Here is a 15,487-nt window from a genome sequence, read left to right as displayed (position 1 = left end):
CTTTGCAAAAGTGCCCTTGCATATCACGAAGTATAAAAAGTGATTCCAAGTTTTATTCCATTAGGCAATAGGAATAGAGCTCTTTTAAACGTAGGATTTGTTTTTTATTTAAGAATATACGAGTACTAAAATTTTTATTTTTTTTATTTTTTTTATTCTATATAAATATAAAAAATCTAAAACTCGTATTTATTTTGCAAGAACCTCCTCAAAATTCCGGATACTATGAGGCCATAACATACATTTACTTCAATTCTCCAGTTAATTGTTTACTCAAAAAACATATTCTGGAACCAAAATACAATGATGAAATCCAAAATTGTGGGTATTTCCGCTATATTGTTGCTCCCATATGTTTACCTTCTCCTGAGAATCGACGACGAAGAATTGAAGCGATCAATACTCATGAATGGCGCTTTCAGTTTCGTCGGATTTCTTATAACTTTGAGAATGATTCCCGTCGCTTCTCGTTACCTGGTTCTCGCAATTTGTTTGGGTTTGATCTTAATAAGGCTGGCACTCCTCAAGGAAACATTAAAGTGTCATTTTTTAACTCGACTCTAATCAATTGATGCAATGTTGCTGTGTAATTTTAAAGTGTTAATTATAATGATTTGTTTTTATTGATTTACAGTCCTGAATCTTTGGGTATAGTTGTTGGGACAGTGTTTTTGGCCGTAGTAATTCTGTTTTTGGGCGTGGCAATTTTGTTTCAACCCTTGAACTTGATTGCTGATTCCACTGTAAGTTTTTCAAACATTTCTTTCAATGTAGAGACAGACTTTGTTATGTGTCATACTAATGAACAAATTGATAATTTTTGTAGTGGCTAGTTCAGTATAATTCAGCTTTGACATCAATCTGTTTCATGATTTTGCTTGGCTTTGTTGACGACGTTCTTGACATTCCATGGAGAATGTAAGTACTAATCTTGTTAGTTTCGTGATAAAATTATCATTTACTCGTTATTGAAACCCATTGTAGCCCACTTGTGAATGTCCCATATTGGAGAAAGAGGAGATGTGGTTCCAGTTTATAAGTTAGAGGAGTTACTCCTACTATTGCCAATTGGTTTTAGTGTGGAAGCTCCAAAGCCTAGTTTGTGGACCAAATTCTCCTCCTCCTTATTCGGGCTGTCCAGACTCATTTCATATTATTTCGAAATTTATCACTCGTAGACATTAAAAGTTTGTTGTCCTTACAGGAAACTGGTCTTGCCTTTAGTTGCTGCTCTTCCTCTGTTGATGGCTTATACCGGTCATACAACCATCGTAATCCCAAAGCCTCTCATTCCACATCTTGGGTTCGAGTCATTGGATCTAGGTACGTAAGTGACATCTTCTAATTTGGCATCGCGTCCCTTCTATATGTATCCAGGATGGATGTATAAACTGTATATGTGCCTTCTGGCAGTGTTCTGCACTAACTCTATTAATATTCATGCCGGTATAAATGGTCTTGAAGTTGGGCAGACTGTAGTCATTGCATCCGCAGTAAGCCTATCAACTTTTGAATTTGCTACAAACATTGTTGTAATTTTTATAGTCTGATCAATTGAGTGCTTAACAGATTCTGATACATAATATCTTGCGAATTGGAGCATCCACTGGCAATTCTGAGTATCAGCAGGCTCATCTATTCTCTATTCATCTTATTCAACCTTTGTTTGCTACATCTTTGGCTTTACTATCTTACAACTGGTAATTATGTCACTGGTATTATGTACTTGAGGTATCTTTTATGTTACTTTGTTTGAGATCCTTCTTTGACTTTGTGTTCAGGTATCCGTCTGCAGTCTTTGTTGGGGATACGTATACATACTTTGCTGGAATGACAATGGCCGTTGCTGGAATTCTGGGTCACTACAGGTGAAATAGCTTTCTTTTGTTATTGAAACTACACCATATCATCTATATTGTTTTATTACTTGGTCGAAACCTTAACTAGGAATAACTATTACACACCTGAGAAATTGCTTTCAAGTTTGGACAGGCGCATATGCAGTCATGTATAAGATGCACACTTCCATGTCTATGATGAATGCAATTTCCACTATAATTGCCTAGCAATCCATCTTCACTTTCTTTGATAGAATGCTTAACGAGTTTACTACCTGTTTGATGTGTGAAAAGTTCGAATTAAAAGTATGCATATGAAGTCATTGTTATATAGCATTAGACCATTAGCTCAGGAGAAAGACTCAGTTTGTATATGCTTGTTTGGAAAGAGTAATAGTCTGATTCTCTGTGGATTTTGCAGTGAAACACTACTGATTTTCTTTGCCCCTCAAGTCATCAATTTTATCCTGTCAATTCCCCAGGTTAGTTTTGCTTCTCCTCTCTTCAATTCCCCTCATATAATCTGGCAATCTGCCCTTGAGCATTGCTTAATATGTTTATTATGACTTACTTGTTACAAGATTGCTGGAATTATTCCTTGTCCTCGACACCGTCTTCCAAGGTAATCCTTTTGATCTATTTTCTCAACCCAGTTCATACATGGTATTTCTTACCTCATCTGACAATATCTTGAATGCCACCAGATTTGACCCTCAAACAGGACTTCTAACTGGGACTAAGAACGGTACACTTGTGAACTTTTGTTTGAGACGTTTTGGAAGAATGTATGAACAATCACTCTGCATTGTTCTTCTCTCTATCCAGGTGAGGCTACTAGCTCCCTCTGTAACCTCCCTAAATTAGTGAAAATTTGTATATACTACTCGACTACTCGTACTACTTTTGGGGGTCATTGCAACAAAGTTATGCATTGTTGGCCACTGATAGATATTAGTGCATTAACATGACATGTCCTTCTCCACAGGCTTTTGCTTGCGGATTTTGTTTCTTGTTATGGTGGCTCCTAGTTGGCTGGTACAAATAACATTCCGGCGACTCTACTCTAGCTAGTAAAGATTTGATTCAAGATGATTATTATCAGCAACTTTATCAAGCAAAAAGAGGTGATGTCCTAGTAAAACTCGCGCTTGGAGAAATTGACCAGAAGTAAACTGAAGGCTCAGAGTCACAGCTTGGTATTAGTTCATTCAAATTTGCCAATTTGGCACCCACACTGCATTGTGACATATATTAGTAAATTACAGCTGGCTGAAATTCAAAGAATTTCAAGTAGTGTATTTGTAAAGCTATATAATGTATCAATTTTTGCATCCAGGAGATATGGTGTACACAGGGCTTGTTGCTCATTACTCTAATCAAACAGCTTAGTTGCAGTAATTGAATTCTTTCTTTTACTATTTTTTGTTTCTGATCAAGTTGGACTGATACCCTATTGTACTAGATAACTTTCTTTGCTCAAGTGCTCAGCTATCACTCATGAGCTAATTAAAGAATTGGACTCTTGCAGTACTTCGTTTTATTGCCTTAAAATGTAACATAATTTCTCATGTATCTTATTTGAATTTGAAGTTGCTTAAACGACCGAGTCATACCATGGAAATCTAATGAATGCACTCACTAATAACTATATCTGGATTTAATTGTAACAACGTACTCATTCTCTCCGAAATTAGATGTGATTGACCTCGGGTGATGCATATTGTCATTACAAGGATAACAACTGATAATTGAAGATAGGGTTTTGAAAGCTTTAACATTGGTTTATACTTTCGCCATTGGCTGGAGTTGAAAAGCGTTAGTTTATGCATGTAGCATTAAGTGCATGCCATGTTATGTGTTTGTACTCCGTATATGCGATGAGTCTATGAGCCTATAACCATGGATAGGTGCCCTATAGCCACGCCTACGCCCCATTGCCCATAATGCTTGGTGGCTTGTGCATCATGTCCATATGTTATTGCACCATGTGGTGCATAAGTTTTCATATCTAATTTCAATTACAAACTAGTACATCGAGTAATGTCGAATTGAACCTATCATATCTCGCCTCATTTACGCCCTTAATAATCCCCGTACCCGAATACGGATATGTTCACCTACCAGGCTACCACCCAGCCCACTCGAGGGCACACCCAAAAATAGCTAGCTGTCAGAATGTTCAACGCGTTTAAACCAAAAAGTTTATTAATCTTAATTAAATCCGTGTTTTTCTGAGCTCTGTTCTTCATTTCCTTCACAATAATTCTCCCTCTTTCCTCTGACTCTTCTTGTCTCTGTTTCTTGTCTCTCTGCAATGGCGAATCTCCCTAAATTTTCCATTTTCTCTCTCCTCCTTCTCCTTCTTCTTCAGCTCTTCTTTGATGCTTCCTCTTCTTTCACTCCCACCGACCATTACCTAATCAACGCCGGCTCCGACGCCCCTTTAACCACCGACTCCGATAATCGCAAGTTTTCCGGCGATGATTCGCCACTTCCTCACTCGGTTCGACTCTCTGCATCTCGGACGATCCCCCTCACTGAGTTAGACCATGTCTCCCCTCTTTACAACTCGGTCAGAATCTTCAGAAAACCCTCAAAATATGCGTTTCAGATCAAAGAGAAAGGTGCCCATTTGGTACGTCTTCATTTTCACCGCTTTGATTCATCGAAATTCGATCTTTCTGATGCTCAATTTCATGTTTTAGCTGATGGGTATTTGTTATTGAATGAATTTAGTGGGTTGACCATGAAATCACTTGAAATTAGGGAGTATATTTTGTGGGTTGATAGTAATAACCTTGAAATTTTGTTCAAACCTTTGAAGAAATCTAAATTTGGCTTTGTCAATGCAATTGAAGTTATTTCTGCGCCTAAAGATTTGATACTGGACATTGCTCAATCTGTAGATTCTAATGGGGTGGTTAAAATTGATGGAATTTCCAGAAATGCGTTTGAAACTATGTTTAGGGTTAATGTTGGAGGTGCTAAAGTGACCCCTTTTAATGATTCTTTGTGGAGAACATGGGTTACTGATGATGGGTTCTTAGAATCAGACCATGGGTCTAAAGAGGTTCATTTTGGTGGTAGAATTAAGTATCAATTGGGAGGAGCGAGCCGCGAGGTTGCCCCTGATAATGTGTATAACAGCGCGAGGGTCATTAGTGCTTCGAATCCTGGTGTTGCTAAGGAGTATTTGACATGGGGTTTTCCAATTGTTGATGGGTACAAGTATCTTGTGAGGACTCATTTTTGTGACATTGCTAGTCCTGTGCTTGGATCATTGTATTTCAATGTGTATGTTAATGGGGATTTGGCCATTGAAAACTTGGATCTAACGACTATTACAAACAGTTTGGCTTCTCCTTACTATGCTGATTTCGTTGTCAATGGAGAAAACGGGGTTGTTTCTGTTAGTGTTGGGCATTCAAATTGGAGCTCACCTTCAGGGGTTGATGCATTACTGAATGGAATAGAAGTCTTCAAAATGAGCAACTCACTAAATAGTCTTGATGGAATGGTATCTGCAAATTCAATCATGAGATGTAGGGGAGGAAATAGTAGTTTTCTGGTGCTTCTTGTAGCTGCAGTAGGGTTGTTGGTTGCTGCATCTGTTGTCTTGCGTAAAAGATTAATGGCTGTGCGTGATTCTGTGGCATGGTCTCCATTGCCTGTGGATGTTTCTGAAGTCAGTTTGAAGTCTACCTATTTATAATTTTGCGAATGAAAGTCTCTTTGGAGATGAATGTATCCATATATGTTGCTACATTCATAACTTATCAAGCCCTGGTCTTGTTAAAAGGTCGAGTATTGGACCTCAGAACACTTTGATTGTGGCATTGCTAGATGTGAAAGGACTCAGATGGTTGGACTGATGCTCTTTCAGTTATGCAAGTAAATTGTATTTTGTGAAGAACTTAGAACTTCCGATCATAGGCACTCCGTATTTATTTTTGTTGATAATTCATATAATGTTAACAAACTTTTCTTTTTTTCTGAGATTATTGATCTTGTTTTTTGAGTGTAATATATGGTGATTGGTGAAGGCATATGAATGAAAACCAACTGTAATGGATATACTTTTGATAACTTTTCTAGTTTTCTGGTTTAAAAGGTGTGATTATTTTGGTTCTCATTGTTTTAATATTATGCACCCTGGCAATTCCTAACTATCATCTCATTCTTATTCTTTTCTTCAATCTTTTATTAAGTCGATGGAAAATGAGTAAGAGTGTACCATCCCTAGAAGCTGGAAAGAGAGAATTACTCTTCTTCTAGAGTTTACTGTTCTGTATTTATAGGTCTTCATCCTGTAATATGATGGTCATCTGTGGATTGTAACATGGAGATTTATGGTCATTAAGTCAAGCATACTTTAAAAATAATCTCCTAATGGTTTGTGAACATCTGCTGGAGTACTGAATAAAGCTGGGAGTAAATTTGAGCATCCTTTAGTAACAGTTGGATATTGCTATGATTCTGCAAGCACCAGTTTTGGTTTTCTGATAACAATTGGAATTTCAAGTTTCGTGAGTTCGTTTATGTAGTTATGTTATTTCAAAAGAACTAGGAAAAGCTATTAGTGAGCAGTGTAATTCAAGATGTGGAAGCTTTCAGCCAAATACTGTCTCATCCTTGTTCGAAGCATAGCCACATACACACTGGCTACTGGCTAGCCTGGTGCCATGAAAGGAACAAGATTAGTGCACTGGTCATTTATATCACTTCTTGTATTGGACATACAGGAATGATCCATGTCTTGTATGAGATAGTTTGTTATGGGCGGATTCAGCAATCTGTAGCTATGATAAAACCTAGTCATGTAAACTTCTTGCTGTGAACTGCTCTTCTTTCACAAAAGCAACTTTTTTGTGAGTTGATCTCATACAATAACTAGCGAATCATGAAGAAACAGAAACTGTCATCATTCGATTACAAGTTGGTCTTGAGCTTTTACTCTATTGCAAGAGTTTGAAAGGGGGGCTATCACTGTTGCAAGGTTGATCAAATAACAGGAATAGGTTATATTTTAACAAGGCTGGAATAGTCTTCAATTCTTGATAGTTTTTGCTGCTAACTGCATAATTCTACTATCAAAATTATAACAATGAATGGTATTACCGGGTTAAGCGTTGGTGGTGCCTTGCCTAGTTGTCTTACTATTTTACGAACACAACTACACAAGACATCACTTCTGCGGTGAGGCATGACTGCATGAGTTACATCTTACAGGCCTTACAGCTCTAATTTGAGCCATACGCCAATCTGATCATGGCGTAATCGTTTTACTGCTATATATATATATATTTTTTTTTTTTTCAATAATTCCCTCCCCTGAAATATGGAATGGCAAGCAAATACTTCGTACTATAAAATAAGAAACTGAATATATTACTCAGAACAATACGGAGTAATGTTCATTTATTAAACAATTAAACCCCAATTGCCCCAAAGCTATTGTTCAGCAAAACTTTGGTATTGCATGTCTCGTGTAAGCTAGAGGAAAAAGGAACGCTTCAAGACCCTCCTCTCAAGATGAACTTTTAATACTACGTATTAATTATTCCGTATATGACTATATGTTGTTTTTTTTTTTTTTTTTTTTTTTTTTTTTTTTTTTTGGAGTAAGGAGAAAGACCCTGACCATACCTCAACCCTCACGGTTTTTTGGTTAGGTATTTGCGGGTCAGACACTTTGAGAGTGAAGGGGAAGGGTAAGGGATCTCCACCCTCAAAGTCTCTCTAGTGGGGAATATATGCCTATATGTAAATTGTAAGGATAAGAGAGGAACTAAGGTATAAGTTGGATTTGTGTTGTCCAGGGAAATAACCAAATGTTTCTTAAATTGTTAGATTGCCTTTCGTTTAAACATTCATCCTGAGTTACTGATCCGGATTTTAGGCTTTGGAAGGATTATTAGCTGATGTTCAGTCGTTCACAAAGAATTTACGGGCATCTAGCTTGAAAGCTTTTGGTAGTGCTGTGTTAAGATTAAAATTCCGTATTATGAAGTATATGTACCAAGACAAATTTAATCAGACTTTACATGCGAGAATTAAAATTAGCCTAGTTGATTAGAGGCTTTTTTTTTTTTTTTTTTTTTTAATCTTTGTAAAAGAGGTTTGATTTTCTTGACCCCAAGCAATATATGTATAAAAATATAGGAAAATAATTTGTATTAAAATCGAGAAATTAAGAAATTAAAATACGGAATACAAGAAGAGGATATATATGTGTTTATTGTAACGAGAAATGGCACAAGAAGACACACATCCTAATATGGTCCACCTCGCATAAAGACGAAACCGACACGAGCACACACGCGAATTCTATAACATAACAATTATAAAATTTGAGCCACTAATTTCACCAGCATAAAATAAAAATTGATTAATTAATAAAAATTTGCTAAAGGTCAAACATAATTCTTTTTGCCCCACTTTACGAATCATTAGCCAAATTTAGTGAGTATGAATATCCCCTTCTTTAAAAAGTCAATCATATCTAATGGATATCCTATTTTTCAAAATTGCTTCCTAATATAACAAAATTGAAATTTGCTTGTTACTCCCTTCACACCTTTTGAGTTTGTTACATATCATAAACATCTATAAAGGACAATATTTTGCTATCACATTTAACTTATGTAATACTGTAATTTCGACCTCATAATTTTCTCACGTCAATTCATACAACCAAAACTTAATAAAGTAAACGGACTCTTAATAAACAAATAACAGGTCAAAAAGGGGCGGAGGGAGAAGACTATAAACAAGTGTACACTGCTTTAAAAAAAATACCAATTAAAAAAATTAGAAAAAACAAGTGTATAATGAACTGAGTGGACACTGCTCAGCATCTCCTGATTTTCGACTTTAGACAACCAAAGAAATTGACAGCTCTGTGTTTCTTACGTTGCTAAGTTACAACTAACTCATTTTTAGTGTCGTTACACATAAGACTCTAAAATAGCAATTAATTGCATATTTAATGAAATCTCAAAGGATATCTTGAGTATATGAGAAGATAATACAACCATAAATATGAAATACAGTATTTGATAATACCAAGCAATACGTAATTTTATCATTGATATAAGTCATAACCCGTATTTTTTCATGAGAAAAGTGTAAATATACAGAGTAATAATCTGAATTTGATTGTAAGTTTTTTTTTTTAAATTAAAAACTAATAGTTGCAATAAAAAAAAATTAGTCAAAAAAATATGTTTCTTGTAATTTACTCCATAATTCAAAGTGATTAAAAGTAAATTACGGAGTATAATATAAACTCTTGAAAAATCGAATAAAAAATAGTTAGATTGAACACAAAATAGTGCAAAATTATAGAGACACTAGGCAGTAGATAATTTGATCATTCACACACACAAAATGGCCGCATGAAACTTGCCTTTTGGATTATGAGCTATAGTTAAGCTAATAGAATGATGAATTCGAATACAAATGAGGTAATCAAATAGAAAGAAGCACAATTATTATATTTTAATTTCTTTTTAGATGAGCTAACCAAACAAAATCTTTATAGTTACAGTGAAAGTGTACAAAGTTTACAAAGTTTGACTTAAAAAATGTCAAAACTATATAATCAATTATTTAATTAATTATCTCTTAATTCTATCACGTAATCTATGTATCGCTTACATATTAGGGAATGTTTTTGGTACGTGAACCATGCCCCTTAACATAGCAATATACATCCACCAAAATAAAAATAAAAAATAAAATACTACTTGGACTAAAAAAGCTACTCCGTACTTGTAATATTTAGTTTCAATAAAAATAAATATATACTTTTTATAAAAAAAAAAAAAAAAAAAAAACACCCTTTTCGCTCTTATTTTCTCCCTATATAAATGGATCTAAAATCCTACATTTTAGAAACACAACAAAATCAAAATCTTAGAGAGAGAAAAAGAGTGTAGAGAGAGAAATTAAAAATGGCGGACGTAAGAGTTGAGAGAAAATCATCAACCAATAATAATAATAATAATGGAGGAGGAGAAGTGAAGGAAATTAGAAAAGTGATAATGGTTGTATTAACGGTGGTAATGTTGGGTTATTTTGTGATATGGATTGTTATGCCTACTAATCTTTACAGAAACAATTGGAGGACTAAAATGTCCGCAACCTTAACCTCGACTTATTTTGGTACTCAAGGTATATTTACTTACTCCCTCCGTTTCTTTTTTAGTGTATCGGTTTTATTTATATATATGTTACTCGATTATTTTACATTAATTAAATTTGAATGCATGCATATATGCATGTGAAGATAATAACATAAAGTTTTGATGATAAATTGATAATGAGGGTGGTAATAATTTTGCAGGTACATCGTTGTTGATTTTCGTATTTCCTGTCCTCTTCATTGCGGTTTTAGGATCCGTGTACCATCATTTGGGAAAGAAATATTTTGATTATCAAGTGCCAAGGTTGGTTCTTTTTGCTACTTTTCTTGAAAAAAAAAAAAAAAAAACATACAGTCGAGAAAAATCTCAAGAGATATTCAACTCGATCTCACTCTCTTTGACTTATCACATAATCAGAGATGATTCTCTTTAATTACCACAAAAAAAATTGAAAATCACATTTTTGAAAATTATTGTCTAATTTTTTAAAGTGACTAGGCAGAACTATCTAATTACTTAAGAATATCGCTCATTACTAACTCAGTCACTTATTATATTTATATAATAGTTAGATTCAACTTATAATGTTTTTTTTTTTTTTGAAAGGGAGTTTCAACTTAATTATTTAGTAACATAAAAGTGAAAAATTACGAGTACTTGGCTTTGACATGAAAGCTTGGAATGAATGTTTTTTCTTAGAACAATTTATTTTTTCTAACAAGTTTAAACTTTAACCATATAATTACAAAAATGGTAAATGTCAAAATTTGTAACTAAAAAATAAAATAAAAATTGTCACGATTTTACATAGTCAATGATGCGGTGGGTAATAAAACTGATGCGAATAAAAAAAGGCCTGATCAAGAGCATCTCCAATGGCAAGCTACAATGCTTTGTAGCTTGCTTTTTTATATTAATTTTTTAACTACAACACTTTTTAGCAACAAAGTGTTCCAATGGTAAGCTACAACATTTTTTAGTTTGTAAAAAATAAATTTTAATAAATAAATAAATAATTATACACATGTTATAATATAAGTGGAGTTTATTTGTCTCTTTTTCAATCAAGCATGTAGCTTGTTTGGGCTACAATTGCTAGCATGGTGCTCAATTTTTTGTTCTCCAATGGTAAGCATGTAGCTAGAAATTTTATTTATATTGCAAGCAAGTCCTTACAATTAAACCATTGGAGATGCTCTTATTAGAAATGAAATCAAATACGAGTATTATTTGCCATATATGAGAGATTTTATTTTAAGAGTATATCCTGAATTGGATTTTATTACTTTATTTTTTCCCTTGGAAACATAGTAAATAAGTATTTAGAGGGGAAATACTGAATGTATGTTGTTTAATTTTATGTATAATTACATATGATGAATGAATGAGTAATTCTTACAATTTTTAAATTTGATTTTGTTATTCCCAAAATATCAAACTTGTTCTTCACTTTATTTATTCCCTTTACCATTTGTTTACTCATTGTTGTATATATACTCTAGTATAATTATATATCTATCGCCATTATTCTCATTGTTTTGGGAAAATCTTTAATTAATACTGATAAGTTAAATCTTACGTGATACCAATAAATGAGTGTCACACAAGATTGTGACACCATTTAGATGTCAATCTTGTCATATAAGTTGTGAGTCTTGTGACATTTAACATCCCATTTTGAATATTCATGTTACAAGAAATTAAAATAAGTATATGAGAGAAAATGACGGATATAGCTTTATACACATTCCAAAATTTATATAGAAAAAGAAATTTTTTTTTGCTATATGTACTTAAATTCCTCTTGATTCACTTCTCTAAAATTTTGGACCTTTGTAACGTAAGAAGAATTCTTAATTAATGAAAGTTTAAAATGTTAATTGTGTTAACAGGAAAGACGGGAAAAGTAGTGGTGTTACAAGATGGTTAGCAACGTGGAGGAGGCCAGTGCTTGTAAGAGGACCGTTAGGGATAGTCTCAGGGGTAGAATTGTCATTTCTCCTGATGTTCATCGCGTTTCTCGTTTGGTCCTTGACTGTGTACTTGCATGTTGGTTATTCTAAAATCCAAGTCAAGGGAAGCCAAAGGTAACTTACTTTTCTCATGAGATTCATGCACATATTTACCTTTAAATTCGGCTTTTTAAAAACAAAAAACAAGATTTTATGGATGACAGTTTTCAAAATTAACATGACTACTTTGACTGATACTTTGTATAACTTTGTTAATATGACTAATGTAACGCCTATTATACAATCAATATATATTTACTTGATGGACGTGTTTTGCAGATACTTGTACAAGTGGGAAGCTACCGTGTTTAGGCTAGGGCTAACTGGTAACATATGCTTATCATTGTTGTTCTACCCAGTGACTCGAGGATCATCGATATTGCCCTTGTTTGGATTAACCTCCGAAGGAAGCATTAAATATCACATTTGGCTAGGCCATCTAACTATGGCACTCTTCACTGCCCACGGCCTAGGCTATATCCCTCTTTGGGCCGTTGCAGGAGAAATCTCTGAGGTAACTTTTACACTATCCATTCTACTCCTATGATGATGCGGGTCCAATATCAACTAAATCAAACAAGCCAAGTTAAGTCGACAAATTAAAATCAATTGTCAAATTAGACCATTATCATTTATCAATCCATGTACCCTGTAGGAAGTACAAATCAAACACTAGCATATTAAAATGGTAGGGTCTAAAAATCGTGGGACGTGTATGGTATTGGTGAATTTGGATACAAAGAATTTAGGAAATGAAGAACATAAGACTGAAAAACAGTAGTACATGATAAGAATTAAGAATCGGGTTTGAATCACAATCATAGGCAAGAATCCAACAACATAAACCGAGTGGAGATGAAGCACAACTGATGTAATTGCAGATTTAGCCCAAAAATAGTGGTGGGCTTTTAACGATAACATCCCCTTTTCTTGGACTATTGGAAGTGCCATTGTGGACCCCTTTTTTCTTCTACATGTAAAATTTTAAGTGGTCCATTTTTCCTATTACCACATGGGCCGGCGTTCGTACATTCACATTAGTGAGAGTTTAGTTTTTCTCTTCCTTTTTTGCCCTTGATAATTTTTTTGGAAATTTTCTAAAAAAAAAAAGGTTTAGAATAAAGTTACTGAGAGACTTTTAAATTTAGCGAGTTATGATGATAAATGAACCAAATTCCATTGATTAGATTCCGACCCATGTAATATTGAGGTATTTTTGTAAATCCCAAGTCCACAAAAAAGAAAATTTGACATAGTCTAAGTACGTTACCTTGATGATTGAATTTACTAACTATTTAAACACTTGAAGTATGTACAAGTTTTGGAGATGGCATCTATTTAGTTTTGTTTATGATAATTAGAATTTGTTTCCCTCATTACAAAATAGTTGCTATACTTATTGTTTTGGACCTCAAAACTTATTGCAAACTCATTTTATGATCCAAAATATATGCAGGCTTTGAAGTGGAGTAAAACAGATGTATCTAATGTAGCAGGAGAACTATCCTTGTTCTTTGGACTAATCTTATGGGCAGCAACATACCCTCGAATTCGAAGAAAGTTCTTTGAAGTCTTCTTCTACGCTCACTACCTCTACATCCTTTTCGTCGTATTCTTCTTCTTTCATGTAGGCATCGGCTATGCTTATTACATGCTTCCTGGCTTTTACCTATTCATGATTGATCGTTACTTGCGGTACCTCCAATCGAGCCAACGTGTGCGATTGCTCTCCGCTCGTGTCTTGTCCTGTGAAGCACTTGAGCTCAACTTTGTCAAAAGCATGAGTTTGAGTTACAATCCTACTAGCATAATGTTCGTTAATGTCCCAAGCATTTCCAAGCTCCAATGGCACCCTTTTACTGTTAGTTCTAGTAGTAACTTGGAGCAAGACAAGATTAGTGTTGTAATCAAGGTTGAAGGGAAATGGTCTAGGAAGCTTTACGACATTGTTTCTTCTTCATCCATTGATCGTCTTCAAGTCTCAGTAGAAGGACCTTATGGACCTGCCTCTAAACATTTTCTAAGGTTAGTAAGAATCAATTTAACCCGTAAAAATAATTTCAGTTCAGTAACAATCAGAAGTTTATTTGATTCATTATGTTGATTAATTATTTATTTATTGTGGTTACAGGCACGATACACTTGTGTTGGTGAGTGGAGGCAGTGGGATAACGCCATTCATCTCCATTATTCAGGAACTTCTCTTTATAAGCACCACAATGAAATGCCAAACCCCAAAAATTCTTCTTGTTTCCTCATTCAAGAAATCCTCGGGTCTTTCAATGTTGAATCTCCTCCTCCCGCTCTCTAGCACCACCTCAGATCTTTCAAGCATAGACCTACAAATCAAGGCCTATGTAACAAGAGAGAAAGTACAAAGCGAAGATTACCTAAAGCAACCGCAAGCCATTTGGTTCAAGCCAAATGCATCCGATTCACCCATCACCCCTAACTTAGGCAAGAATGGTTGGCTTTGGCTTGGTGCTATAATCGCGTCATCATTCCTTGGATTCCTTATCTTCATGGGGATACTTACACAATACTACATCTACCCTATTGATCATAACACTAATGACATCTTCCCTTCGGCTGCAAGAACGATCTTTACTACATTAATACTCTGTGGGTGTATGGTTGTGGCAGCTAGTGGTGCCTTCCTGTGGAACAAGAAAAGAAACGCCATGGAAGCCAAGAAAATTACAAACATGGAAGGTATAACACCACAGGCAACACCAGAATCACGGTTCTATAACGCTGACAGAGAACTTGAGAGCCTTCCTCATCAGTCTATCCTTGAGTCCACAGAAATTCACTTTGGTGAAAGGCCTGATCTCAAGAGTAAGCTAAAATACCTTCATATATATTTACTCCTCAACATATGTTTTCTGACTACAATGTATTACACATTTACACTATTACACCTGATGCTAACTTTTATCTGGAAAAAAAAATGTCAACTTGTTAATTTGGTGTATAGAACAAAGCCAAAATCTGACCCTTTGTTTTTGTGCAGGATTGCTGTTTGATTGTAAGGACTCGAGCGTTGGAGTACTTGCTAGCGGTCCTGCAGGGCTGAGACACGAAGTCGCAGCCATATGTGGATCTGGTTTGGTGGACAATCTGCATTTTGAATCAATCAGTTTTAGTTGGTGAGTTGCCAACCTCAACTCAGCTGCAACTGAAGAGCAACAACTTTTTGAGTGGTTTATTTCTGGTGTGATAAGTGTGATGCGCAACATATTTAACTTTGAAGCTAGAAGAATCTGCAGTTCCATCACAGCTTCTTCTCTTAGTTTATATGGCATACCTCTGATATGTAGTTTCTGAATCAATACCATATATACAGATTGTTCTACTCCTGTACAAATATAAATGGAAGAATAATGTAAACTTCCACCATTTGAGCGTGTGATTACAACCTTCTTAACATAATGTAAACAAAGTTACATTTGTCTTTCGCCTGTCATTCTAGCTTTTTCTATCAGAACTT

General features: G+C 34.8%; 3 protein-coding genes across 3 annotated transcripts; all 3 read left to right on the top strand.

Moving 5' to 3' along the window:
• Positions 1 to 303: 303 nt before the first annotated feature.
• LOC110714346 (UDP-N-acetylglucosamine--dolichyl-phosphate N-acetylglucosaminephosphotransferase-like) lies at positions 304 to 3,352 on the top strand. The gene is made up of 11 exons (XM_021892851.1): positions 304 to 477; positions 597 to 743; positions 827 to 918; positions 1,205 to 1,323; positions 1,378 to 1,493; positions 1,570 to 1,700; positions 1,782 to 1,868; positions 2,260 to 2,320; positions 2,420 to 2,460; positions 2,543 to 2,663; positions 2,824 to 3,352. The coding sequence occupies exons 1-11, from the start codon at positions 304 to 306 to the stop codon at positions 2,881 to 2,883; spliced, it is 1,149 nt and encodes a 382-aa protein (XP_021748543.1). The 3' UTR covers positions 2,884 to 3,352.
• A 684-nt stretch (positions 3,353 to 4,036) lies between these two features.
• LOC110714098 (probable receptor-like protein kinase At5g24010) lies at positions 4,037 to 5,948 on the top strand. Its single transcript, XM_021892573.1, has one exon. It carries the CDS (start codon positions 4,153 to 4,155, stop codon positions 5,548 to 5,550), a length of 1,398 nt encoding a protein of 465 aa, XP_021748265.1. The 5' UTR covers positions 4,037 to 4,152; the 3' UTR covers positions 5,551 to 5,948.
• Positions 5,949 to 9,698: 3,750 nt separating this feature from the next.
• Positions 9,699 to 15,463, top strand: LOC110714553 (ferric reduction oxidase 2-like). The gene is made up of 7 exons (XM_021893093.1): positions 9,699 to 10,013; positions 10,186 to 10,288; positions 11,878 to 12,072; positions 12,277 to 12,511; positions 13,454 to 14,022; positions 14,129 to 14,835; positions 15,011 to 15,463. Exons 1-7 carry the CDS (start codon positions 9,794 to 9,796, stop codon positions 15,148 to 15,150), a joined length of 2,169 nt encoding a protein of 722 aa, XP_021748785.1. The 5' UTR covers positions 9,699 to 9,793; the 3' UTR covers positions 15,151 to 15,463.
• The last annotated feature ends 24 nt before the right edge of the window (positions 15,464 to 15,487 follow it).

This window comes from Chenopodium quinoa, unplaced genomic scaffold (genome assembly GCF_001683475.1).
Source record: "Chenopodium quinoa cultivar QQ74 unplaced genomic scaffold, ASM168347v1, whole genome shotgun sequence".
NCBI classification, from domain to species: domain Eukaryota; kingdom Viridiplantae; phylum Streptophyta; class Magnoliopsida; order Caryophyllales; family Amaranthaceae; genus Chenopodium; species Chenopodium quinoa.
The sequence above is the reverse complement of the archived record's forward strand: the minus strand, read 5'-3'. Positions and strand labels throughout refer to the sequence as shown.